Raw genomic sequence first — 25,766 nt, 5'->3', positions numbered from 1 at the left:
TCTTAATAATGACTTCAACAATATATATGAAACAAAATCAGAAAACTTAAACATTGCTGGACAATATGGATATTAATTCTTGTATGATATTTGTTGAAAAGTACCTCTTTAATTTATTGATAAAGTTCACAATACAATAAAATTTTTTAAAGATAAACAAGTTTTCAACATACAGCTTTACATGTGCATTATTTTACTATCATCAACAAATACATCTATACCTACAAAAATGTTCATAACAAAGCACTCTGAATAAAAATTTTAAATCTTTTTATACTTTAATCATGCTTTTTTGCTATAATAAAAGCAAAAAATAAATGTGAATGCATATCACCACAAGAATATATGTTGAGATCATATAATTAGATTTATAAAACATTCAATGTACAAAAGAGGCAATGTAAACTACTATAAAAAAATATGTATCATTAAGGTTTAATATCATACTGTCCATCCTAGACTAACACAAAAGTAAACAAATGATCTTGTGTAAATAAACCATCAACTACATGTACTACTTTTAAAAACATTAAGTTGCTTGTGTAGTTGTGCTAGGTACATCCCCACTCATATCAGACGACCAAAAACACAACTTATACCCCATATATATATAAAACCACATATACCAAATTTAAGTCAATCCATCCATTGGGAGTTAATTGTAATTACATTTAGATGGACAAAGTAATTCCAACAAACTGTCCACTAATTGAGTGAGGTATGATTTGTTACGTAAATGAGAAAAAAACTGAACATATTGATAAGTACAAGTTATGAATAGGAAGTATAAGCCATTTATGATGCAATATCTGAACAAAATCAGCACTAGCTTTAACACAATTAGCAGTAGGATTGATAAATATATTTATAATGCTTACATAAATCACGCCTTACAAATACAACTAAAGATAAAACACATTACATTCAAACCTTAAGAATAGGAATTGGGGAAAAAAACACTAATACAAATATATCTATAGAAAAGCAAAATCTGAAAGTGCATTGGTGATTTTAACAAGTGCAATCAACACAATAATACATGAATGACTAGAGCACATAACATAATTTGCAAATACAACAGACTATCATGGACAAATGTAACCAATCATTTGTAAAAGGAGAGCACAGCCAGAATCCCAGGGACTGGAAGTCAACTGCCTGAGCTCAATGAGTACTCCACTAGTGCACTAATATAGAGTATTATATAAATCTGATATACCTATGAGAGGAAGTCATGGTCACATATGGAACACCTTGTATACAAGCTGAAAACATTAAAGTACAGGGCATATCAAGAAATTTTTTTAATGGGGGAGTTCCTATTCAAAAATTTATAAAAAGTGGGTCTTGACTATAAACTGCTGATTTTGGCTGAATTTAGCACAAAACTTCTTCCAACAAAAGTGAGGCTCCTACCCCTGAAACATTCCTCTAGATCTGTCACTGTAATATATGGTTGTTTAAAACTTGGTATAAAATATACAAATGTAGCATGGTACAAATGGTACATGAATAGAGAAGTCTTGGTATGAATTTCTTAAATACATGGTATGATTTTTATATAAGTATTTCAGAATACATTAAAGATACAACTTTAAGTTGTCAGATCATTATTTTGGTCACAAAATGAATTGAATAAAAGCTATTTTAAACATATCTTTTTTTCCATGTAAGCCCTATTTGTTAACTAGGGTGCATGATAATAAGTACTAATTCACATGTATTGAAAATTCAAATGTAGAACATTGTACCACATACAAACTTATTGCACAATCCCATTTAAATACAAAATAAATTCCAAATATGACATGAAGCTGCACTCATGTCGTTATGTATTAAACCCCCACTCATTGTATCAAACTAATATCAAAAGTTGCTGAAGACAGTTTTTCACTCTTGATGGAGTTGTTGTCTCTTGAACACATCCAATGTTTCCATAAGACTCTTTCTTGCCAGTATTCTGAGCAGACTGTACTTCCATAAAGTAAATACTGCTTCACCTTCCAGTAAAAACTCTGATAGTTCAATATTTTTTTTCCTGTAAAGTGTTGCACCTACCTCTCAGAAGACTGAGAGCTAGCTCAGAAAATTAGCACAAAAGGGTCTATCATAATAATAAAAGTGAAAGTACAAATCAATTTTGAAATCATTCCAATCAAGGTGAGCCAAGAGTTTCAAGGCAGAATTTTTAATTATCCTTTACATTCATTGAAAAAATCAAAGTTATGTTTAACACAAACCCATTGTCTGGTAGCAACCACAGCAGCTTACAACATATTACGTGAAGCTGTACACCAAAGTTCAAAATTTTTATTATCAAAGACCATGCAATGTAACTATAAAGTTTCCACCTGACAGAAAGTTTATATCACACAGCAAAAAAAATCATATAAATGGTATGCCCCATGGCAGCATAACAAACCTGAACACATTTTGACAAGTAATAGTCAATTACAAATGTACTTGAAATGGAATGTGGGTAGATGGAAGGCGACTCCTATATACCACATGTTGAGTGGAGGTTTAATATTTCAATGAAAAGTAATGAGGACTTACTTAAAGTTCTGAATAAATTACAGTACAAGAAAACATTTGATTAACAACCTATTATAAAAATATAGATATAGTAATGAGATTCATATCAAAATGGTGTCGCGTACAGAATAGTGTCAAACTTTACTGAATCAAACTCTAATGGCTCCAACACAATTAACAGTACAAAATTTTTCCCAATAACTTTTTAACATAATTGAATGGTCCCTTCAAGGTTGAGCTACAGAGGTTTGGTTGTATGTTGTTAGAGTACCAATGAATTATTGATGTATATGTATTAAAGTTTCTCATGTCTTCCTACAGATTCTTCGGGGAAAAGTAACCAATAATGAGATACCAACATTTAAACCATATACCATCAAGGAGAATACTATTCTTATACAAATTAATTATAATCTGTATAGACCATTTTTACAGCTATTTTCACCATCTATGTATTTTTTTCTCATTTTATGTAACAAAATACTGACTTTCTTTATTGAAAATTAAAATTAATTTTTCCATTATTTCCATTAAAAAACAGCTGTTATCACCTGTACTAAAATGCCATACACCAGACTTTTTCTAAGATGAAAGGTGACCCTTGAATTGTATTGCAGTTTCAAAGTAAGCATGTACAAATGTTTTGTTCAAAATTTAAAAAGTTATTTATTTCAACCTACCCCCCCCCCCACCCCCCCACCACACTACAAAAATCATTGTTTTTAAGACAGATTATTAGTGCATACAGGTAGTCTATAAGTCCGATCTGACTGTGCATTAAATGATCTAAATTTTGAGGTTTCTATGAAGTACTGTGTTTAGAAGTTTCAAATATCCCTCTCTTAAAGAATGGATCAAAATCACATATGATCTGTTTGGTGAGATATAAGTTTCTCGAAGGATGAAGGAGACAGTCTGGAGTCCTCATAAATATTGATATGGCATTCTTCAGATAGGCCTGCAAGATACAAATCAAAAAGTGAAAAAAAGGTATCACATTTTCTTTATAAACTCTCCTTACACATAAGCTAATATAGCAAAAACAAGGTGATTCCAATATACCACCTACTTATTCAGTGAGGTATAATATGCATGTATATGTAGTATTTTTTTAATGGATACAAAAACACAGAGATTGAAAGTAAGTTTTATTAAGATGCACAATTAACTTTCTCCAAATTGAACAAAAAGAAAATATAAAGAAAAAAAAATCCCATCTGCACATTAAGAAGTTAAATATATGTAATCATTAAAAAAAATTATGATAATATTTGAGTAAACTGTAAAAATACATGATCATGTTAGTGCATGTAAGGATAATCTTATTGTGTGATATTAGTTTACAACTTTCATACCTCAAGAAGTCTCTGTCTTTCTAAGGCAACTTTTTCTGACTTGCTGAATAACTTTCTAGATGGAAATACAAGACCACCAATCTGAAATCAACATATATTCATAGTTAAATACAATCTGTTCTAAACCTGCATCAACATAAAAAATCTTGAATATATGCATATAAACTTAGCAAATAAAAAAAAATATAAAACTGGTGGATCACAATTCTTACAAAATAAATAAATTACATGAGAAAAACAAAGCAAAAACCCTGTGTTTTATTTTTACCTCAAGATATTTCCTTCTCCATTCCTGGTGTACTTCCCTAAATTTACTATATCTCCTGTATATACACCATCTCTCATCACCTACAGCAATCTAATGACACAAATACACAGCATTTATAGTAAAATCATGTTATACCAATGTACATGTATGATAATTCATGCTTTTTTAAGACTGAATTTCCAATTTAGCTGGTGTGAAAACATTACTGCATGACTCTGTAACTTTATCATTGGTTACTGGTAATGATTGTGATTTTCTGTGAACAGACTTTAAATTCAGGAAACTTAGTGAAGGCATATTAAACTAAAAATACTGAAAGCAAGCTCACAAATAGAATATTGCCCCACTTAATATGAATATAAAACCCCTAAAATCCATCATCTCCATTATGAGTCCTCCAATAGTAATTATACTTCTTAATGTATATCTATATATGATGCCTAACTTTCCTATGAAATTTCATTAAAATCCTTTGAGAATTTAAGGAAAAGTTTTCAAGTTTTTAACATTATAACCCTCAAGTTCTCTTACCTCCCTTTGGAGTCCACTGACAGTAATTGTATTTCTTCAAGCACATCATAAAATAGCACCAATTCCTATTAAATTTCATTAGAATTCCCTACAGGAATTAGGAGGAGTTGCACTTAAGAGTTTTAAACATGTAAAACCCCTCTCCCTTAGGAGTTACCACCAGTAAATGTATTGCTTCATGCACATCTATAAAGGATATCAAATCTTTTTATATAAAATTTCATCAAAATCCCTTGAGCATTTTAGGGAGAGTTGCACTGTAAAGAGATGTGGACAAAAAGAACATCACACAGACATACAGACAGTGTGATTCATATATATACCCCCAAACATTGGTTTCAAGGGGTGTAAAAATATCAATTGATGACTTTTTTTTTTTTCATCTTAAAATCAATCCTACAATGATTGGGAAAAAAATTTCAAAGAGAATATGACAAAAATGTATACCTGGACTTCATATGCATAATGTGCATCTGATCCATGGCCTTGTAACCTATAGGAAGGTATTAAGATCCTGATAGATGGAATGCTGCCTGTCTGAGATCCTGCTAGAGATACTGTTGATTCACTCTAGAAAACAATGAAAAGCATATAGAAATTGAAAACCAAAACAAACAAAAAGGAAATTTCAGGTCTGAACCCTATTAAAATATAAAGTACTTTACTAATTGTATTCAATTAGAGTAGGTCCTTGTGATGCTGTTTATCTTTGGTAAATGTATTAAGAAGCAGTGTTCAATGCTCTCCATTTGCTCCAGTTTTGGAAAGTCACACATGCTGATATTTTCAATTCTTCAGAAATATTCATGGTACATTTGTAACAACTTTTGTATAAATTTTATCAAAAATAATTTGAGAAATGTAGGCATTAAGAACACCTACAAAACAACATTACTCATTTCTTATCTAATCCAAGAGATCCATTTTGGCAACTTTTGGAACAAATTTCATCATAATCCTTTTAGAGAAATGCAAAATGCAATTCCAAGTTTTGCTTGGAAACACTTACAACAACTTGTGTGATATGTTGGAATTTTTGTTTCTTATTTGTTGTGTTGCCTAGAAATGTTAAAATTTCAATTTCCATGGCAGATAAGATTCTGTGAAAATTTCATTTAATTTCATTCAGTGGCAAAAGAGGAGTAACAGAAGAGATGGGTACTCAGGTGTCCTCATATTCATAAATAACTGTCGAGATTCTCATAATTATGATTTGTTGTAATTATTGCAGGAAAATAATGTCCACATTTTTTTACATTCCCATTGTCGATGTTGCCGTTACAATGATGTCGGCTTAGGCGGAAGTAAGATTCAGATGGCAATAAACTTTCATTGAAGTCATTAGGAGTTTCAATATTCATTTGTTAAGTTCAATGCATTCCCTACAATAACACAGTCCATGCTTTAGTGTGTAAAACCTACAAGTTGATTAAGATCAAAATCTAAAATAGAAGGTGCACAATGGGAATATACAATTAAAGATTCAGTAAAAGTTTCATTCATTTCTATTCAGTGGTGTAAGAGAAGACAAGTCTAATTGCTACTGTTTAGGTTAAGCTTTCTTCTATTTTTTACTGTATCTAAATACCAATGGATGGATTTTTCACAAACATACAGAAAAATTTCCCAGTTCTGAAAGTTTACTTCATAAAATCAATCCATCTTCTACATGTTCTACTGATATGTTCATCAAAATATTAAAAAAAAAATAAAATACTCGTAAAGTGTTCATATATTTTAAAGATTTTAAGTCACTTTTTAAAATATATCTTTTGCCAAAAATAGGCATATTACTACTGCTATACTAATTTTACTTACAAATTTATTTTTCAAGTTTTGCTGTGTCTGCTTGGCAGTGTCTGGATTCTGAAAAAAATAAAAAGATCTACACATCATTTTTAAGAATAATATAGCTGATTTTCTGTATAACTTTCAAAAATTGGCAAGCTAGCATGAAAATTATGATAAATATTTAGAATTATTGACTGAGCATGTACAATAGTGAATAATATTATATTTATATGTAAGTTCAGAAAGATATATGTGTTAACTTATGTCAATAGTTTACTTGTTTCATATGTCAGGCTTAAAAACTGATTTTTGTAAAACAGAATTAATTGATTGTGAGTTTTTAGAATCCACTATTTTTATCAATCAAATTCCATAACTCAAAAATGTAAAATTGAAATCTATAAAAAAAAATCAAGCAAGCTCACATCAATAGAAAGAAACTATTCAATTTAGAAATGAAAATTAGTGGAAGTATTTTTGATTTATTAAGTGAAGTGTGTTATTAAGTGAAGTGTGAACTCTGCATGGACAGATGGATGAACAGATAACGGCAGACCACGGTACATCCTGTCTATAATGGCAGGCATATAAATTTTATACATGTATATCCACAATTTTATTTTCATAACTAATACTACACAACTTACAGTGACATAAGGATTAGATTTGGAAGGCACTAAACTCTTGGATGATGAACTGAAAAAAAAAATATACATACTGAAGGTCTGACTATTTAAATTACAAAGAAAATGCAGTAGTTGTAAAATCATTTTAATTCTTCTTATCTGGATAAACATAATGTATAAATCATTCCTTTTAGTATACATTTTAAATTAGTTTTCCAAATTTCATATAGTTATATCAAGTATATTTATTCATCATCCTTATCATAAAACAAAGCCATACAATATATGTTTAAAAAGGCTTCTTATACCCACCAAGACATTAGTCTTCTACAGGAAATTGGTACATTGATGTATCTTAAATTTACCAGAAAAACAAATCCAGATTCATATTACCTGGTATTTTCATTTAATTTATCCTTCAGTTGCTTAATTTCTCTGTCATACATGTCTCTAATTTTCTGTATTTCTGCAGCCTTCTCTAATCTTTCCTTCTCTTTTTCTTTCTTTCTGAAATTTTCTCGTTGTACTTTCTCTTCAAGCATTCTTCTTTTTACTTCCTGTTCCACCAAAGTATTTATCCTGTAAAAAATATACATAATGTAATATTATATTTCTCTCATTTGAAACACTTAGCTGATAACATACATCCTTCTAATTTCCATGTGTATTGTATGATATGTAAAATGAATCTGAGAATGAAAACTACCTGTCTTATGTGATAATAAATTTGTGCTCCCAAAGGAGACATATTATGATGGGTTAAAATTTGGTCTTATATATTGTTTTACAGTTTGGCATAAAGCCAATTTGTACATTTCAGAAATCAGACTTTTGCAAAAAATTGTTTTCATTGCAAACAAAATACATAACTTTTAACAATGACACATAGCCATTTCATAATATATCTACAAAAAATTGTGGTCATATAAATAGCTATACAGATACAAAGCCTGAATGAAAATTATAAAAAAAAGGAGAAAAACCCTAAAAACAAAACTTAAATATAATTTGTAAGCTGTATATATTTCATGCATAATAAGAATCAAAAATGAAAAAAAAATCAAGACTGAGAGTGTAAGAAAAATAATAGTTAAAAAGGGGAGACAGATTTTTCTACCACAGACAAAAAGAAATTCCATTAGTTTCAAAATACAGTTGGAGTAGAAATGTATACACTTAGGATAAATCAAGATCAATTTCAATGATAGCTGAACATATTAAGAATGATTGCCTAACCCATGAATAATCCAATAGCATTCACAGAGAATGGGAAGTGAAAATGTACCTGTCAAATGGTGTGGAGTCAAATCTGAGAGAAAACAATAACAAGGTATATTTCAATATTCATAATTGTGATGAATTTTAACATTTGTGCTGACATATCCCAGCACTAGTGTGTCCAATTAAAAGACAGCAAAAAGAAAATATCAAATAATAATGAAAGGAATGATGGCAAGTATTTCTGAAAAAAATGTAACTATAATGTTGTGGAAGGACATCATGATGATCACTGTATATATACCACAAAGCAGGGGTATAATAATCAGTGAACTGAGGTCATACAGATTTATAGCCACGTAATAGAAATGATTAGGAATAACATCATTGGGATATTTATAATCCCAAATATTTGCGGAGTCTTACCTTTTAATGTTTGCTTCAATTCTTGTATCCAATTTCTACACAAGATTTGCTTGGACCATTATCTAAGTGATTCTAAGACAGGAAAATGATATAATTGGTAATGTAAAGAAAAGGGAGAATGCACCTTTAAGTAAATAAAATTTCAATTCATAGGGGTTATCCTGAATGATCTTGATCAATATTACAACTCTAAATCCTGGTAATTACACCAGACTGGAAACAAAACTAAGTATCATTACCTTTGTTGATGTTCCAACTCCTTCAACTTTAACCTTTCAAATTCTATCTTATCCAATTCACTATTTCTTTGATCATCATATTTTTTCTGTATTTCTTCCAATTCTTGTTTTGTTATTTCATACGATCTTCTCATTTCCTCAAACTCCTACAATGTATATTATAACAGTAAAAAAAGATTTCACAGCAATGGTCTTGGGGAATGCTCCAGGGCAATGTGTTTGCCAAATAAGTTTCATACTACACATTTTTAACAGACAAAACTACCTTTGTTTGCACTCTTTTCATCTTCATTTTAAAAAATATTATTTAATTCAATTTGTAACAAGCTTTCTGATTGGTTAGTTCTCTCTGAGCAAACCATGTTATTTTGGATAACTTGGTTTGGTACTGTGAAGTCCATCATGTCAATCATTCCACATTTCATGATTCAAATAATTCCAAACAAATAATGTTTTGATTATGGACAAATTCTTATATTTGGATATGAATACATTAGAAATTAAACTACAAGGAATGTTTCTAATTTTTGTTCAGGTCATTCTGTATAACATGTTTAAAAATTTGAAATATTCCTTCAATATAAAATTTTACCTGAATTTTTGTATCCTGTTCTGAAACCCCAGCTTCATCAATTTGACATAATTCTGAGTGATGTTTGTTCAAACTGGAAAAATCAAAATTTGAGGTCATAATTTTGATCTCACCTAAACATTCCATATTGTAAAAGTAACAAAAGCATAAATATAAAATAAACTCAACTTATAGGTTTTGCTTATTAGATAAAATCAAAAACGTATTTATCACATTTAATGGATTTAAAAGTATCCAGAACAACAGATGGCTATTTCAGAAATTAATGTTTCATTTTTAATGTTTCATGGGTATGTAAAAGTATTAACTACTTTTCAATAAAGTGCATTGGCACTTCATGTCCAAAATGTAAGACGGGTCAAAACTTCTAAACACTGATATAACACAAAAAAAACAAAAAAAATGAAACATTCAATTATTAAAATTATACATGTATTTGAAAAGTTTCCCTTATTTTATTTCACCTGTATCAAAGCATCTATGAATGTGAACACCATTTCGGGTATTATTACTTTATTTATAGAAATACAATACACAGTAATGAACAAAAGTAGTAAGGTAATTGTGAGTGTGGACTATATAAGTAACTACTTAATCAACTCATGAAACATTTTTATAGAGCCAATTATCCAATGAAACTACACAGGCAAAATTATTTCACATGATTTTCACCTGAAATGAGCAAATAAACTAAGTGACAGAGTTCATGTGAAATTTGGGTGAATAGAGCCTTCACGTGAAATTCACACGAAAAGTTCACATGAAATTCATGTTTAGTGAATTTCACATGAAAATCATGTTAATTTCATATGAATTTCACATGAATTTCATGTGAAGCTCGATAAACATAAATTTCACATGAAAAATATTTGCCTGTGCAGTGTTTTTCAGTAATATGCACAGTAAATGTAATAATAGGACAATTCATTGGAAAGAGTGAATGACCAAAATATTATCATGAATGCCGAAGAACGCCTAGATTTAACGAGTGTGTGGAACTTGTTAAAACATTGCTATCTATATAATAATAAATTATTATCAATTGATTATTTACAAGGTCATTACACTCAGCCGTGTGACTAAAACCTGAAAACAACTTCAGCAGTCTAATTAATTTAATTATGTCCATGGTTTATCTTTTTTTTTTTTTATATAGGACAAGTTTAAAACTAACCAGTCTTTTTCTTTCTGTATTCCTAAAACTTCAGTATCACAGTAATCTTTAATTTGTTGTAACATGGATTTCATATCATTGACTTCAGCCTCTTCTTCCTCACTTAAACACAGAAGAGCACTTTCATGGGTAGATAATTGGTTTTTCAGTTCCTTTTCTGTTTTCTCATATTGAATTCTAATGTCCTCTTCTTCACTATCAGCATCATCTAAAGTCTTTCTTAAAATTTTCAATTTCCCTTCTAATTCACTTTTACTAAAAGATTTCTTGGACAAATCTTCAACAAGTTCTTTTAATTCAGGATCACCTTTCTCAATTACTTGTTGTCGCATGCTGGTTATTTTGTCAATTTCTGCTTTTTTCTTATTTTCCCATTCTTCCATTTCGTTTTCAACTTTTTCTAATATCTCTTTTTCCCTATTAGATATTCTATCTTCTTCCTCCTTAAGTAAGGTTTTAGCTTCCTGAATATGGAATTCTTTCTCTTGTAAGTTTTGTATTTCCTCTCCACTCAAACTTTGCAATTTATTTTTTATGTTCAATATTTCTCTTTCATTCTCTTCAATATCTTTCCATGCTTCTTCGACCTTTAAATTTTCTTGAGTAATACTTTCTAGTTGATGATTCCACCTTGACTTGAGATTGTTTTCCTCCCTCTTTTGAAATGAGTTTAATTCCATCTCCGCCTCATCGAGCTCATCAAGTCGTTGAGCAAGCTGAGGTTGGTGTGCTAGCAAAGAGTTCCTCTTATGTTGTATTTTTTTCTGAAGAGATTCTACTTCCTCTTCCTCTTTCTCAAGTAAATGGTGTAACTATATAGCACAAAAAAATGTTTGAAATAATTATTATTGATCATTTCTGGAAGAAGAGCATTTCAGTTGTAGTAAAAGTTTATTTATTAAAATACTTTTAAATGTTCAAAGAATACATGTATATCTATGCTTTAAAGAAAACATGGTGACATTGCTGTGGGGAGAACACTGAAATGCCTGCATCCATGCAAAACAACTCAATCCCTGAAAAGTTGAAATATTTAAAGTTAATATCTTTATCAAAAGATCAAAAATATCTCTTTTTATGTCTTTTAAATCCTAATGTACCTATCTATCTACCTCTTTCTGGTCATTCCTGGCAGTTGTTTTCTTGTCATGAATTTCCTTTACTTTTTCTGCATATTGTTTTTCTAAATTCTGTAAATTTTCACTCAAATCAGTAACGTCCTTTGTCAACTTCGTCTTCTTCTCTATAAAATCTTGTTCAAGGTCATCTATTTCCTGATAAAATATAGTATGTCTTTATTAATAGAAGTACATTTTTATCATGAGTGAAACCTTTAAGTTTGATTATCTCTCCTTGCAGGGACCCAACCTTTATTTTGCCAAATATCCTATTATTCCTCCATGCACATCTGCATATGATCCCTAACCTTTCTATATAAACCCCTTAAAATCCATAAAGGGGTTTAGTTTTTTCTTCAAGGCATGCCTACTTAATTATGACATTGAGCATTCCTGTAAAAAATTCAACAAAATCCATTTAAGATGCAGAAATAGACTTCCTTGAACATTTGCTCAGCACTTGCATTAAACTTCAAACAATCACTACCAAATTACATACATCATTTCCAACAGAATGATTTTTACCCATTCATTTTTCAGATCCACTACATAAATATGACTGTTGATGCTCCATCCCTAATGTAATGTTTATATAAAAGAGTTTTCATCATCAAAATTAGTTTGAAGTGGCTCAACTAAATGTTCAACTCTAACTGATCATTCTATAAACAGATAAAAATTTAAAGTATATACTATATAGTACTTAAGTGAATTCAGATGCATGTATTACATGTAACTATAACAGTCAAACCTTTAGGTAAACATTGCAGTAAGAAACTGCATTATGCATGTAAATCATGTTTAAGACAAGTATCCAATTTTCTACTTCTCCTTGTATATAAATCTGCTTACCATCTGTAATTGTTCCTTAGCAAGTCTTGTTTCCTCTTCAATATTGTTTTCCCTAGTCTCCAAGTCTCTTAGTTCTTTGTCTATCTCAAATATCTAAATAAATTGAGAAAGAAAATGTACTTCATTTTTTAAGTGACAAATTATTTCCATACAATCAACTTTACTGTATTGAGGCTAAACTTTGAATATCTTATGGTTTCAAAGTAAATAAAAAAAGTTCTTTTAGGAAAATCAACATAAAAACCAGGTGACATAAAAGAACAAACATGTTTAGACTAATGAAAAGTGAAATTTGAAAATTTTCACATGGACAATTTTAGGAGCTTTATTAAAATCCTAGGATGAAAATATATCTATAAACTGGAATTTTTTTTGGAGTAATCTAATTTTTGTGTTATTTTGTGGTTGCCCAGAAACTGCAAATATTGGAATTGTAAAATATAATTTCAATTCGTCTTCACCTTCTTAAGTAGCTCTGACTTAGTTACAAGTGTCCCAAGAGTCATTTTAGACCACAACAAGAGGCTCCCAGGAGCCTGAATCGCTCACCTGGTTGAATTTTTCCTTTCAAAGGCAATAAATTTAACGAGAAGTTGTCCAACAATTTTGACTCAAAAAGTCTTTGGTAGGATTTATCATAAGATCTTCTCAACAATTGAAAGTTTCTTTTAATCTATCACAGTTTTCAAGATATTAACTGAAAACTTAAAAAAAGGAGTCATTTTTCCCCTTTCAAGGGCAATAACTCTTACAAGGAGTTACAACTTTTATCCCTGGAGACTTTTGTAGTCCTAGTAATATAGATCATTTCAGCTATTGAAAGAATTTTGCTAAACCTAACAGTTTTGGAGATATATGCGAAAAACTACTGTCTGACCCCTATGTTCTATTTTTAGTAACACTTTTTACCTGTCAAAAATGAGATAAACCTAACGATTTAGGAGATATATGTGAAAAACTACTGTCTGACCCCTATGTTCTATTTTTAGTAATGGCGGCCATGTTTTTTGACAAATCAAAAAATCCCATATGAGTTCTATGCAGGATACCCCAAGAAACATTCATACCACGTTTGGTTTCAATTGGTCAAGCTGTTTCAGAGAAAAAGAGTTTTGTATAATTGTTAACGATGAAGATGACGACGGACGCCAAGTGATAGCAATAGCTCACATGGCCTCAGGCCAGGTGAGCTAAAAATCTACTTTACTACAACTGAAATGTACATTTTGGACACCAAACCAGAAAAAAACTTATAAGTCATACTGTATCAAGAAAACCCCTGATCAGTTTCACATACCTTTTCTCTGTGACTGTTATTTGGCTGCTCACTCATTTGTTGTTGTAATTCTTCAAAATCTTGTTCTAACTTTTCCATTTGTTTTCTCTTCTCTTCAAGATCTTTCTCAAGTTGAGTAATCATAGCTTCTCTCTCTCGTTCTGATTCCATGTATACATGTTCAAGGTCATCTAGATTGCTTCTATACAATAAGTAATATTTACATAAACACTTAATTACTAGTTTGTAACAAGAAAGTAAAACCATGACTTCACTGGAAGTACTAATATATCTGTTAAAAAATAAATAAACAAAAAAAAAAAAAAAACAAAAACATACTATCAACTCATTAGTACATTTTTGGAGGAAAATTCTTGTTGATTTCAACAGTTTTCTTAACTTTATGATACAAGTACCATATATTTATATATTTTTTTTTTTTTCAGATAATGCAGTAAAACATTTTTAAAGATATTTTTTAAATTATATGAAATTGTTAAATTGATTACTGTGAAATAACTATAATTATGATATAATTTTGTTGGGAACCAAAATTCATGGTTTGCCAAACTCACAAAAACCATGAAAATTGGTACCCAACAAACAATGATACTTTCACAGTACCTTTTATTATCCACAAGATTGTCCTCCTCAAATATATTTTCACTTTCATCCCACCTGTAAATCATAAACATGATTGCTCATACATATGCAGTGATCTTGAAGAGGACAAGAAGAGGTAATTTGTTGTGACAACAAAGGGAGAGGCATTTCTTCTCACCTTTTCATTGCTCTAAAAAAATATCACTGTTTTTATGTTTTTCATGGCCAAAATAATTGTGAGAAAAGCGATTTTCAGTTTTTATCTTATTGATATGGATTTTAAAATAGGCAATAAGGCATTGTTCTCCAAAGAGAAACAAAAAAATATTTCTAACCACCCTTATCTTGCTTCATGTAAGTTTTAAAAATTAAATTGTAATATCAAACCCTATAGGAAACAATTTTACAATTCTTAAAAATTCATAAACACAAAAATACATTTTCTTATATCTTTATTACCAGCTGAAAAGGTTGATGTTGAAATTAAGATAAGATTCTATAAATAAATTTTACTAGCTGACTAGCATATGTAATCTTATAATCAAGTAAATGAGTAAAGAAGAGTTTATGAGAGACTAATTACACTTGTTTAAAATTCCTTTAACCAAAATACCTGCAAAAATAGAAGAGACTATGGAAGTGCATTTAATGAACAGCCCTAGGTGCCATAAAACTTGAAAATTACTTCAGTCTAGGAATAACTGTTGGTGAAGTCATGAAATCCGTAAACTGGGAGTTACCATGCAAATTGAGAATATTCTAATACTAAAGTAATCTATAAGTTTTATAGCACCTAGGCCTAGAAGAAGGGAATTGGTTTATTTATAAGGTAAAATTTGTGCAGGGAAGAACTGCAATGATTATAGATTGTAGTTACCAATTTTATTTCCTGGAGAAAAGTGAATATTATATCATGCATAATCACTGTTCTACAATAATATAATTGACAGTGCCAAATTCTAATATATAACTCATTTGAATTTTAACCACGACATAGTTTATATGCTACATGTTTTGTATTTGTATCTTATTTAACCAAAGTAATGGTAAGATTTAAAAAAGTAAGACCATTTGAAAACTTTGCCTTCGTGTTTAAATGGTCAATTAATTTCTGTCACATCCCGATTCACAGGCTACTACTACCATACCAAAATAAACCAGAAAATGTTAATGTTCTTACTGTGACACTGTTAATAAATAGAAGAACATGAGTTTCCTTTCAAATGCCTTCTAGACTTGCTTCTGTCTAGTCTTTAACAACACTGTTTTTTTCTGCATTTTCCCAATGTCATTTGTTGTTAGTATGTTGCAAAAAGGTCATAACAGATTATATGATCACACTTCAGTATATATTTTCTAAGTGTAACATTTCAGCTAATTATGCCTAAAAGTCTTAATGGTTCTATTTACCTGGTCAACGGCTTTTACTATTGACCGTGGCAATAGTGCCGTACTCATCTTTCAAACGTTTTTTTCTCTCTCTGATTCTAATTGGCTTATCAAAATTCAGATTGTTCTCTGGGTTTATCCTAAAATAATGTTAAACCTCAATACTGTGTGAACATACACATATGAACAATCATGGTCACGCTTTTAAATCCTTGATATTGGTATTGTTATGGTTCAGCATAATAAACATTTGTCAACAATTCTGGAAACTGTAATCTATTACCTCTCAATACCAACTATTACCTTTGTTGTTATGGCAGGTAATGGTTGGTTCCTAAGGGTAATAAATTTACTATTCCTCTCATAACAAAAGTATAAAATAAAATTAGAGGAATCTTTTATTACCAACCATTGTTTCTATTAAACTTACCAATAACCGGACTGTGACAAGTTTTCAGGGTTAAGGTCTGTCACTGAGTAACTCAGTAGTGAAGTCCTGGACAAGCTAAGGCCACACTGTCAAATAAACAAACAAACTTAGGTTACATCAAACAATAAATTAACAAACTAATCCCAAATTAGAACATCTCTGCAGCTGTTTATAAAATATCATTAAGTCATTATGATTAAGAGAAACAATTTTTTTCATTCTCCAGAAATCTGTTTAAGACTATGACAAACATCAAAGTTACATTCATCTAACTACTGTATAACCAGCAATTATTGCAGCAATCCATTTTTTGTGTTATTTCCCAATAACCAAGAGAACACAAAAATTAAAAAAACTTAAAAAATAACTTAAAGTTTATCTTTTATATTGCTTTAATTTTTTGCTAAATAAGCCTAGCATATCCTAAATTATATATGTAACTAATTAGTGATCACGAAACAACCTTTCCCTGATTACCAACCTGAATGGCACTGATTAATTCACATGACTGTTTAATTTCTTGATTTTTAATTATTGCAATTCAGAGACAAGTGTAATGAAAGTCTAATGGATGGTTGAGTGTTGACAGCTACACAGTAGTTCAGTTACCTGTATACTGATTGATCACTAATTAAATAACTCACCTGTCAAGTGCCATAACATCATTTTTTTAACCTTAACAGATTTATTTCTAATAAATGTAAATAAATATAATGCATTGTTTTCAGTTTATTAGTGATATTATGGGCAAAATATTAATGTTTCATGGTATGAAGGAACCCCCAAAATTTGATTCAGCAATTTTAGGCTAAAACTGCAAAAATTTCATTCCACAAACAAAAACAGTCATACAACAAAGACAACTTGCTAACAAACAAAAAGCATAATAGATAGTTGAAGTATTACCCATTATGTATGGTAATTGTATAGAGTCAAATTAATTTCACTTCACCCCTTTATACTGACTTACATTACTGAGATCCTTTTTCATTTTAGCTGCCTCTGCAGGGTTATTGAATCTGAACATATTTGTTTTTCCTAATAATATCACAGCTCCTGCAAAAAATTGTTATCATATTTAAATGAATAATTAATTGGAAAGAGTGAAATACATAAAAATGATCATGAATACTAAAAAACACCCATATTTAAACAAATTTTCATGCAAAACCTACATTTCATCTTCAAGCTTTCTTGACACCAGTAATTATATTTTGGCTATTCACAATAACCAGTTCATTATCTCGTTTATTATAAGTGGATTAATATTTGCATTGTGATTTTTTTTTGCTTAGTGTTGTTTTTGTTTTTGTTTTTTTTTTTTTTGGGGGGGGGAGGTGGGAGACAGAGAGTGAAACTACCAAATTTATTTTACATGTAAATTATCAAATTTTATTACATAGGGACATTCCATAAAGCACTACTATCTATTTTAATTATTTTAATTCTTAAATAAATGATGAAAATCAAATACAATAACAATAAATGCAGACATTATTCTGCATCTTTCTAAAAACTTATTGGAAGTCTATTTCTAAACCACACAGGATCATTTATTTGACTTGAATCATATGAACATTTTACCCAAATAAAACATCATACTAATACCATTTCTTTTATAATTATAAGCATCTTCAGTATTCAGTTGCCTGTTAGCTATACCATAATGAAAGCTATCACTAAAGGTCCATGTGATCCCCCCAACTTTCCCTGTGAGACATACGATAACAACTTTGTAATAATATATCATGTGAAGATCACTTCCTCAACTTTGATTGGGATACATCTTAAGCTTGGAACAATGGGTTAGTTTGTCCAATAACACTTGTTCTACAGAACTGCAATTGTATAAATGCATGATTCTCAAGTCACTGACTGTCAGTGATTTATTGTTTATACTCTGTATTTTATTATCATTATTAAGTCATTGACCAACATATACAACACATCTTAGACAAATTGTACCACGTGGACAAACCCTTACCTTGACATAATATGATAGGACTGGTAACTGTAGTCCCATTAACAACACACAGGGCACCATCACTTGGATGTAGAGTTACTTCCTCATTCTGGTATTCTATTACACAATGGTCCTTCTCAATCTCAATACCGGCTAAGACTAGAAGAACAAAGGTGTTTTTGATAACAACAAATTCTGCATGCAATGGTATAAACAGTGTAACACAGTAAAAAGACCACTGAAAGATTAACCAGAATAAAACAAAAGCAATAGAAAATGTGTGGCTTTTAAATTTGGAAACCATCATGTGTCATCCATTCTTACATATCTGTTGGATTTTTATATGGAACCATACCTAAATATTAATCAATGTAAGTATACTGATTTCAATAGAAAAATGATACAAAATGTATCCAAATGAAACCATAATGTCAATAAATGAACTAAAAACCATATATCTAAGCATATTATTTACCTGTATCAGGATTATGAACCAAATCATATCTAAGCCTGTTACTTACCTGTATCAGGACTATGAACCAGATCATATCTATGCCCGTTATTTACCTGTATCAGGACTATGAACCAGATCATATCTAAGCCTGTTATTTACCTATATCAGGAATGACTTCAGCGTCAGGTCTTCCTACAGTTGTTTTACCTTCCTATAAATATAAACATCTGAATAGTCAATATTGAAACTATAGTACAGAATGGTAACAAACAGTCATAGAATGATCCAGTACTCAGTATGATCTGTATCATAATTCGTCATTCTGTTATGGTCTATTTCATTTCAATCTAGGACACAACAGAGACTTCAAAGTTATATTATTGGTTGAAAATAACTAGTGTCTTGAGTCATTGGACTTGTAAATGTTTCTTTTATATGTCATATTCCTAACTACTTAATCTCATACTAGTAAACAAATTTTTGACTACTCTGATGATGAAGCAAGTAAAATATCTTATCAGTTGGTAGGAAATCAATTAAACAAGCAAAATGAAAAGAGAATATCTCTGCTTCCGTAATTTGGACACACTACTTTTGCAATGACCTAACATTAAATATCTGTCTTCATGCACATCTACATATGATACCTAACTTTCCAATAATTTCATTCAAAACCACTGAACAGTTCAGCAGCAGTTGGGCTTACGAATTTTTAACATATAAACGCCTTAAGACGGATTATCTCAATTAAGAGACACAGACCAACACTTATCTTCCTTCATGCACATCTGTATATGATTTATAACCTTACTTCAACTTTAAAATTGAGCAATTTAGTAGAAGATGAACATACAAGATAATTGGACAGATGAATAAAACAACCGACAGACAAACAGACACACAGACAGGTTGATTTCTATATACTCCTTTTTTGTGGGAGTATAACAAGTGATTATAATTTTTTACAAATGATAATTTACTTGTTTCAAAGAATATATGTATCTACAAAAGAAAAACATAACACAAAGATACCAGTAATCTTACCTTAATGTGGTACAGCATGATACCTGTACTACAAATATCATCATCTATACCAATCAGATGGGGCAATTGTGAGTCTAGTACTACACCTAGTCCTTCCTTACGTACAGCTATTACATCATTCTATAGGAATAAATATATCACACATAAAACTTGTACCATAGGATCATAAGAAAACAATACAATCTTTACTTTTTTATACAAGATACACATTGAATTTTATCCTGCTACCAAATGAAGCACCAACTTTGGGATAGACAATCAGTTTTGGCTGTATAAGCGTAAACCAATTAAATACCATTATTTAACTTATTTCACCAAAAATATGTGCATGTTGAGAGATTTTAAAAATGTATCTTGTTGGCAAAAAAATTATTTTTCTTTGTATTGAAACACAAACCTTTCCTTTACATATGATAAGAGAGATTTGAATGAACCATAGTAAAGACCTATTTTTTTTCACAGCAATAAAACTGATGAAAAGCAAATATTTCACTTTTAAAATGAAACAAAATCATATGTTTTTCTACCTTAATTAAGGTTCCAGAATCATTCCATTTTCCTGTCCATTCTTGGGTCAACACTTTTACCTATCAAAACAAAACAAGTGATAATTTAAACTATAATCAGTTTTACAGTTTTGATACTATCATACCATACATTAGGAAAATTTCAATCTTCATTTCAAATGAAAATGTCACATTACCAAACATATTCAGGATCCTGTAAGATGAGTAAATCAATTATGAGTTAGTCTAGCATAGAACTGATTCTATGAGTAAATATTTTATTTTCACACACAAATTTATCTTTATGTAGACTATCCTCTGTTTCATATATAAGATTAGCAGAGTATTTTGTACATGAACTACATGAAGTTACATGAATATATGTTGAGAATATAAAATGCTACACAACACAAAAACATCGAATTTATCTCTGCATTATTAGGTATATATTCACTGTATTACACTTTTCAATTTGCAATGCAACATTTGACACAACAACTTCATTTTTTTCTTGCCATTTTTGCTACAATTTATTTCAACTTACCCTTGCTTCACTCTCATGCAGTTTCTCTTGAACTTTAGGAGTAACAATATTATCCTGAATAAGTAAAATTAAGTGTTTTGAAAAATTATGTAATCTTGTTCGGTATGTTCTTTGTATTATACTATGTTAAACCTAGAGAAATTGATCTGATGAATACAGACACTATCATATTCAAATTTTTTGATGTAAGGAAACCATAACTCCAAAATGTTAATGCAGCATAAACCTTGATGAAACATGACCTGTTATGGGTGGTCACAGACATCTTATTACAGCCTAAAAGGTTTTGTAGAACATTTTCTTTCTATATGAACCTGAGGACCGAAGTGTGCCAAAAAAGGAAAAGACAGCTAAACCAATGGACATGAGGGTCATTGCATAGCCACAAACTTATTGAGCAGGACAACTGCTTTACGAACCTCATTTAGTAATAATACATATTCAGAGAGGATTTACTTTGGATACCAGAAAACCTATTTCCCATTTCAGGAAGAAATGGTTCTTAACTTGAAATAACAAGAAAAATTCTTACCAAACTGCCACCAAGGAGTGCCTTTAATCTAGATATCTCAGCTCTCAGTTCTCTGATTAACTTCACATTAGGATCCTGCAAAATAGTAGTGTAGTGTAGACATTTACATAAGAAAATTGCCACATTGTAATATTTAAATTACTTTGAACTTGAAGTAAATCTTAAGAGATATTAAAATGTACAATAATAGTGGATGAACCAATATGTTTATTGAAAAATCTTATCTATTGATATATAATGATTTATTTATTTTCACTAACCTCATTAACAGTAGGTCTGTTGATAATATTTTTGGCCCTGTTAGCATACCTCAATGTCCTCAGAGTCTCACCATAGTTAACATCAGCTGGTGATATAGCTGGAAAAAGAACATTCTAAAGTAAAGGTTACCAGAAATACATATTTAACTTGATTCACTACTTTTACACTTAACAGCACATTCACTAGAAACATTGTCAACATGGGATTAGAAATGACAAATCCATATTTTATTACAGGCTGAAGCCTTTAAGAAAAGATTATTTTAATTACTGTAATAATCATACGTAATACTTTTTATGGTCAGTGTGATACATACAGACTCCTTTTCCAGTAGGAATATTCAAATTATATCTCTATTTAGGATTATAAAACTTTGATTGTTAACATATAAAATCTAGCAAGCAAGTTGAAATACAATTTAATTTTCAAGAGTTTAGAAATAGTTTAAATCAAGACAAGACTCCTCATAAAATTATAGATAAGTCAAAATGTATGAAATGGTTGGAAGCAGCTAAGGAAAATTTAATCACTGCCAAGATGTTTAAAAGTTACATGCTTTATAAATCATTTGCTGAAAAAAGGTATCCAATGTTTCTCTAGTAATATATTATAAAATAATACTGACTAGCAATCATAATAGTCCTAGCATTTCCACCTATACTGTCTTTCAGCAGCCATGTTATCTTAGAATCTCTGTATGGTATAAACACCTGTCTGCCATCCTTACCACCACTACAATTTTTAGCTGTAAATATTTGAATTAAATTATCTCCCTTTACAATGAAGCTGCAGAATCATTATAGAACACAAATTCATGATGAAGTTGTGTTACTATTGTATTTTTCTCTCCTCATGCAAATATGAGCTATTGATATGTCCTTTATACACAGGTTTAATTTTGAAGTAATAACCATTGTTAAATTAAAACAAACACATTCTGCATCTTTGATAACAGTGGTGTATTGTTACTCAGTAAAGAGATGGTAAAAATTAAAGTAACCATTTGTTTTTAAGAATATAGATACTACCAAGTAATGATATAACTGTTCCTAGTGTTACAAGAGATTTGTTGATGTTGCCCCCTTCCTTTAACCTTTGACCTGTGGCTCCAGATGCATCGGCATTTTCACTGAAAAAAAAGAGATAAAATTATTGCATACTAAAACAAAACAAAAATAAAGAACTTCAACAAGTTAAAGCATTCTGTGTTTACACTTGCATGTAACTAATGAAGATGGCATGAACTTGTAATGTTGAAACTCAACACCAACTAAAATGAGGAGTACACAGATATCTAATGGTCTAGGTCAAATGTAGAAACCATACCTTCCAGCTAAATCCACTAAGTGTACTTTACTGGTAGTCTCACAAGGTAGGTCATCTATAAACTTAGCCTACAATATAAATCAGGAAATTTTATTCATATTATATACTCAATTACTATTCATATACAGTATGACCTTCACAATAATATCAAAGTCAATTGTAACATTCTTTAACTTGTACATATACAACTACTAGTTACTAAAAATCATTGATATTAAAATTTTACATTGTTTATTCAAATGGTATATTTGGTGTTGAGATATAAGAATAATTTCTTGAATAGATAGATACATTGTGTAATACTGTCACCATTAGTAAACTAATAGACCTTAAAATTGATAGAAGAAGTACTGAAACCTTCAGTTCTATGTTTTCATGTTAATCAGCAGAAATGGTATTGTAGTTGAAATACCAAACTACAAAATGAGACATGGTAAAAAATAAACCAATTTATAAATGCATTTAAAAAAAAAATGTTTGTAATATTTCTATCATTGCAAAATTGCAACATAGTTGTAAGCCTAGTTCTTAAAACAAGCAATTGTTGAACCATTTAACTTATTTTTGAACTCATGGTTTTTCTCCATGTCATAGAAAAACATTGTGTTCCTGTGATACAATAAAAAGCTGGAAAAAATAGAATAAAAATGTCTTGAATCCTTAAATGTGGATTTGTTTTTACATTAGAATACAACCGAACTACACAGCATATACAATAATCACTAATACAAAATGTACAATAAATGCTCTTTATGATATCAAAGTACATTTTCTGTATACAATTCTAATAGAACTCTAACATGCAAATTTTTCTCATTCATTATGCTTTCTTCTTACTAAACAGTAAAATAGTTATAAGTTTTAGAAGTGTGGTATGCTAACACTAAGAAAATAGTAAAACTATTAACTTCATGTTAATGTTATATAAACTATAGACAACTAATGGTTTTGAAATTATAAAATCTCTCATATCATTTTGTTACCACTTTTAAATATTTCATTGTATAGTACTGATCTTTCATTGTTGTGATTTCAAATTAGCCAAAATCAATATAACTAACACACATTAGAAATCTTAATTCTAGAAAAAAAAATAGGAAGTATTTTTAACCAACTTTTTTTCATGGATACTCTTTTTTTTTGCTTTTCAGGACATAAATTCAATTTTGCAGCTATTCATTTTTACAACTTCTATTTGTCTGATATCTAGTTCATAATAAAGGGACCTATTTGCTGTGATTATTTTTGGAATTTTTTTCTTGCAAAATCAGCAAAAATAAATTGCTTTATGAGAACATGAAGCTGTACACGTTGTCATGAAGCTGTACACATTGTCATGCTAAGAATACCCTCCTTCAAGAAATTGATATTGAACTGCAACTAAAATCAATTTCAACATATGCCCCATACAAACTTTGATATCAATCTGCCCAGTGAGTGGGAGTCGAGATAATGATGAAACTCTGGCCAAATGACTGACAAATGGTAGAGATGATTCCAATATACCATCCATATTAAGTGTAGGTATAATAATTTGGTTTAGAGTACACTTTCTTACAATATTCTCTACTTTTTTTGTGTAAATATGCAAAAAGCAGTACATGCATCAGAATAATGCTGGTATATATATATATATATAAGCATACCTGTGTAAAGACTAAAGTAAATATAGCATGTGACCTACTGCTAACATCGTTCATTTTAGTTGTTGCTGTTACCCTGTCAAAATGTTGATCTTTATAAATAATTTATATCTTGTAAATATTAACTACGACACTATAGTGTACAAATTTTGTTAGATACTAAGTTATTTAAGTACCAGTCCACATAAACTTCAGACAATGACAATGGTAAGGTGATTCAAGGTGTAGTTAAACCAACCAAACAAATGATGCTTTTCCAATATAAATACACCATATAATCATGTAGCTATAGCCTTTTCTGTATACATATCTGAATTTTGCAGAAAACCAAACATTCATCAACATAGTCAAGAAGGATGACTCTTGTAAAGTGCTAATTAATGTACAATCTATACATTTTGTACAATTTTAATCTCAAAAGCATAACAACAAAAGAAAAAACTAAGGCTGGTTTATATGTGGAATGTAACTTTTTTGAATTAAGAAATAAAAGTGAAATTCTGTGGGTTTTGACATGCATGAATCACCTCTTGTTAGATTTTTATAAAGACTGCTACTAAATAAGTGCATTAAAACAGTCATTAGAAGAAACCTAAGTGTTTAATAGTATTCACAGATTTGACTGCTGATAGGAAAATTTTCTATGAAAAAAATCATCAAAAAATTATTCATAAAAACTGAACTTCACTTAGGTATTTAAAAATCAAACTACAGGATTAAAACTGTGATCATTTTAATTGCCCTTAAATAATACACAATCAACTCCTGGTCGTTACAGCATCACATTATTCAGGTATTATCTCATTTTAATATCACATTTTAGAGTATAAAAAAATTGTTAGAAAGACAAAGTGCATATTTTCCTGAACGTTAATACCTAACTTTTTCTAAATACTGATCAAATCTTGATGATTTAAAGATAAAGGTTTGAATGAGATGAGACCCTTCTTATCACAAAAAATACTTTGGTCAATTAAAATTCTATGTTTCAAAAATTTCAGACAAAAGGAAAACCAACAGAGTGTCCTTTGCTATTATTCAAACACATGAAACTTTATCTACATGGATTT

At 29.9% G+C, this 25,766-nt stretch overlaps 1 protein-coding gene across 2 annotated transcripts in view; it reads right to left on the bottom strand.

Annotated features, from left to right (window-relative positions):
• Positions 1-88: 88 nt before the first annotated feature.
• Positions 89-25,766, bottom strand: part of LOC148629058 (kinesin-like protein KIF16B) — a 33,830-nt gene continuing 8,152 nt past the window's right edge. The window contains exons 9-36 of one of the 2 annotated variants that reach the window (XM_088543166.1): positions 24,700-24,772; positions 23,054-23,121; positions 22,756-22,856; positions 22,353-22,472; positions 21,727-21,824; positions 21,467-21,541; positions 20,935-20,988; positions 20,412-20,471; positions 19,885-20,004; positions 19,000-19,051; positions 18,408-18,545; positions 17,394-17,479; positions 16,424-16,509; positions 14,626-14,679; positions 14,023-14,203; positions 12,726-12,818; positions 11,868-12,029; positions 10,756-11,567; positions 9,582-9,654; positions 8,990-9,135; positions 8,392-8,415; positions 7,500-7,685; positions 7,128-7,176; positions 6,508-6,555; positions 5,137-5,259; positions 4,159-4,248; positions 3,891-3,971; positions 89-3,493 (exon numbers count right to left, since the gene is read on the bottom strand). In XM_088543166.1, the coding sequence (XP_088399292.1) occupies positions 3,338-3,493; positions 3,891-3,971; positions 4,159-4,248; positions 5,137-5,259; positions 6,508-6,555; positions 7,128-7,176; positions 7,500-7,685; positions 8,392-8,415; positions 8,990-9,135; positions 9,582-9,654; positions 10,756-11,567; positions 11,868-12,029; positions 12,726-12,818; positions 14,023-14,203; positions 14,626-14,679; positions 16,424-16,509; positions 17,394-17,479; positions 18,408-18,545; positions 19,000-19,051; positions 19,885-20,004; positions 20,412-20,471; positions 20,935-20,988; positions 21,467-21,541; positions 21,727-21,824; positions 22,353-22,472; positions 22,756-22,856; positions 23,054-23,121; positions 24,700-24,772 (3,409 nt within the window). In that variant the 3' untranslated portion in view covers positions 89-3,337. The remainder of the gene's footprint in view (positions 3,494-3,890; positions 3,972-4,158; positions 4,249-5,136; positions 5,260-6,507; positions 6,556-7,127; positions 7,177-7,499; positions 7,686-8,391; positions 8,416-8,989; positions 9,136-9,581; positions 9,655-10,755; positions 11,568-11,867; positions 12,030-12,725; positions 12,819-14,022; positions 14,204-14,625; positions 14,680-16,423; positions 16,510-17,393; positions 17,480-18,407; positions 18,546-18,999; positions 19,052-19,884; positions 20,005-20,411; positions 20,472-20,934; positions 20,989-21,466; positions 21,542-21,726; positions 21,825-22,352; positions 22,473-22,755; positions 22,857-23,053; positions 23,122-24,699; positions 24,773-25,766) is intronic. The other variant, XM_088543169.1, reaches the window with a different exon arrangement.

Source organism: Perna viridis, chromosome 1 (genome assembly GCF_037379345.1).
Source record: "Perna viridis isolate PV_CMFRI_1.1 ecotype Kerala chromosome 1, ASM3737934v1, whole genome shotgun sequence".
NCBI lineage: Eukaryota > Metazoa > Mollusca > Bivalvia > Mytilida > Mytilidae > Perna > Perna viridis.
This window is presented reverse-complemented; position numbering and strand designations above follow the sequence as displayed.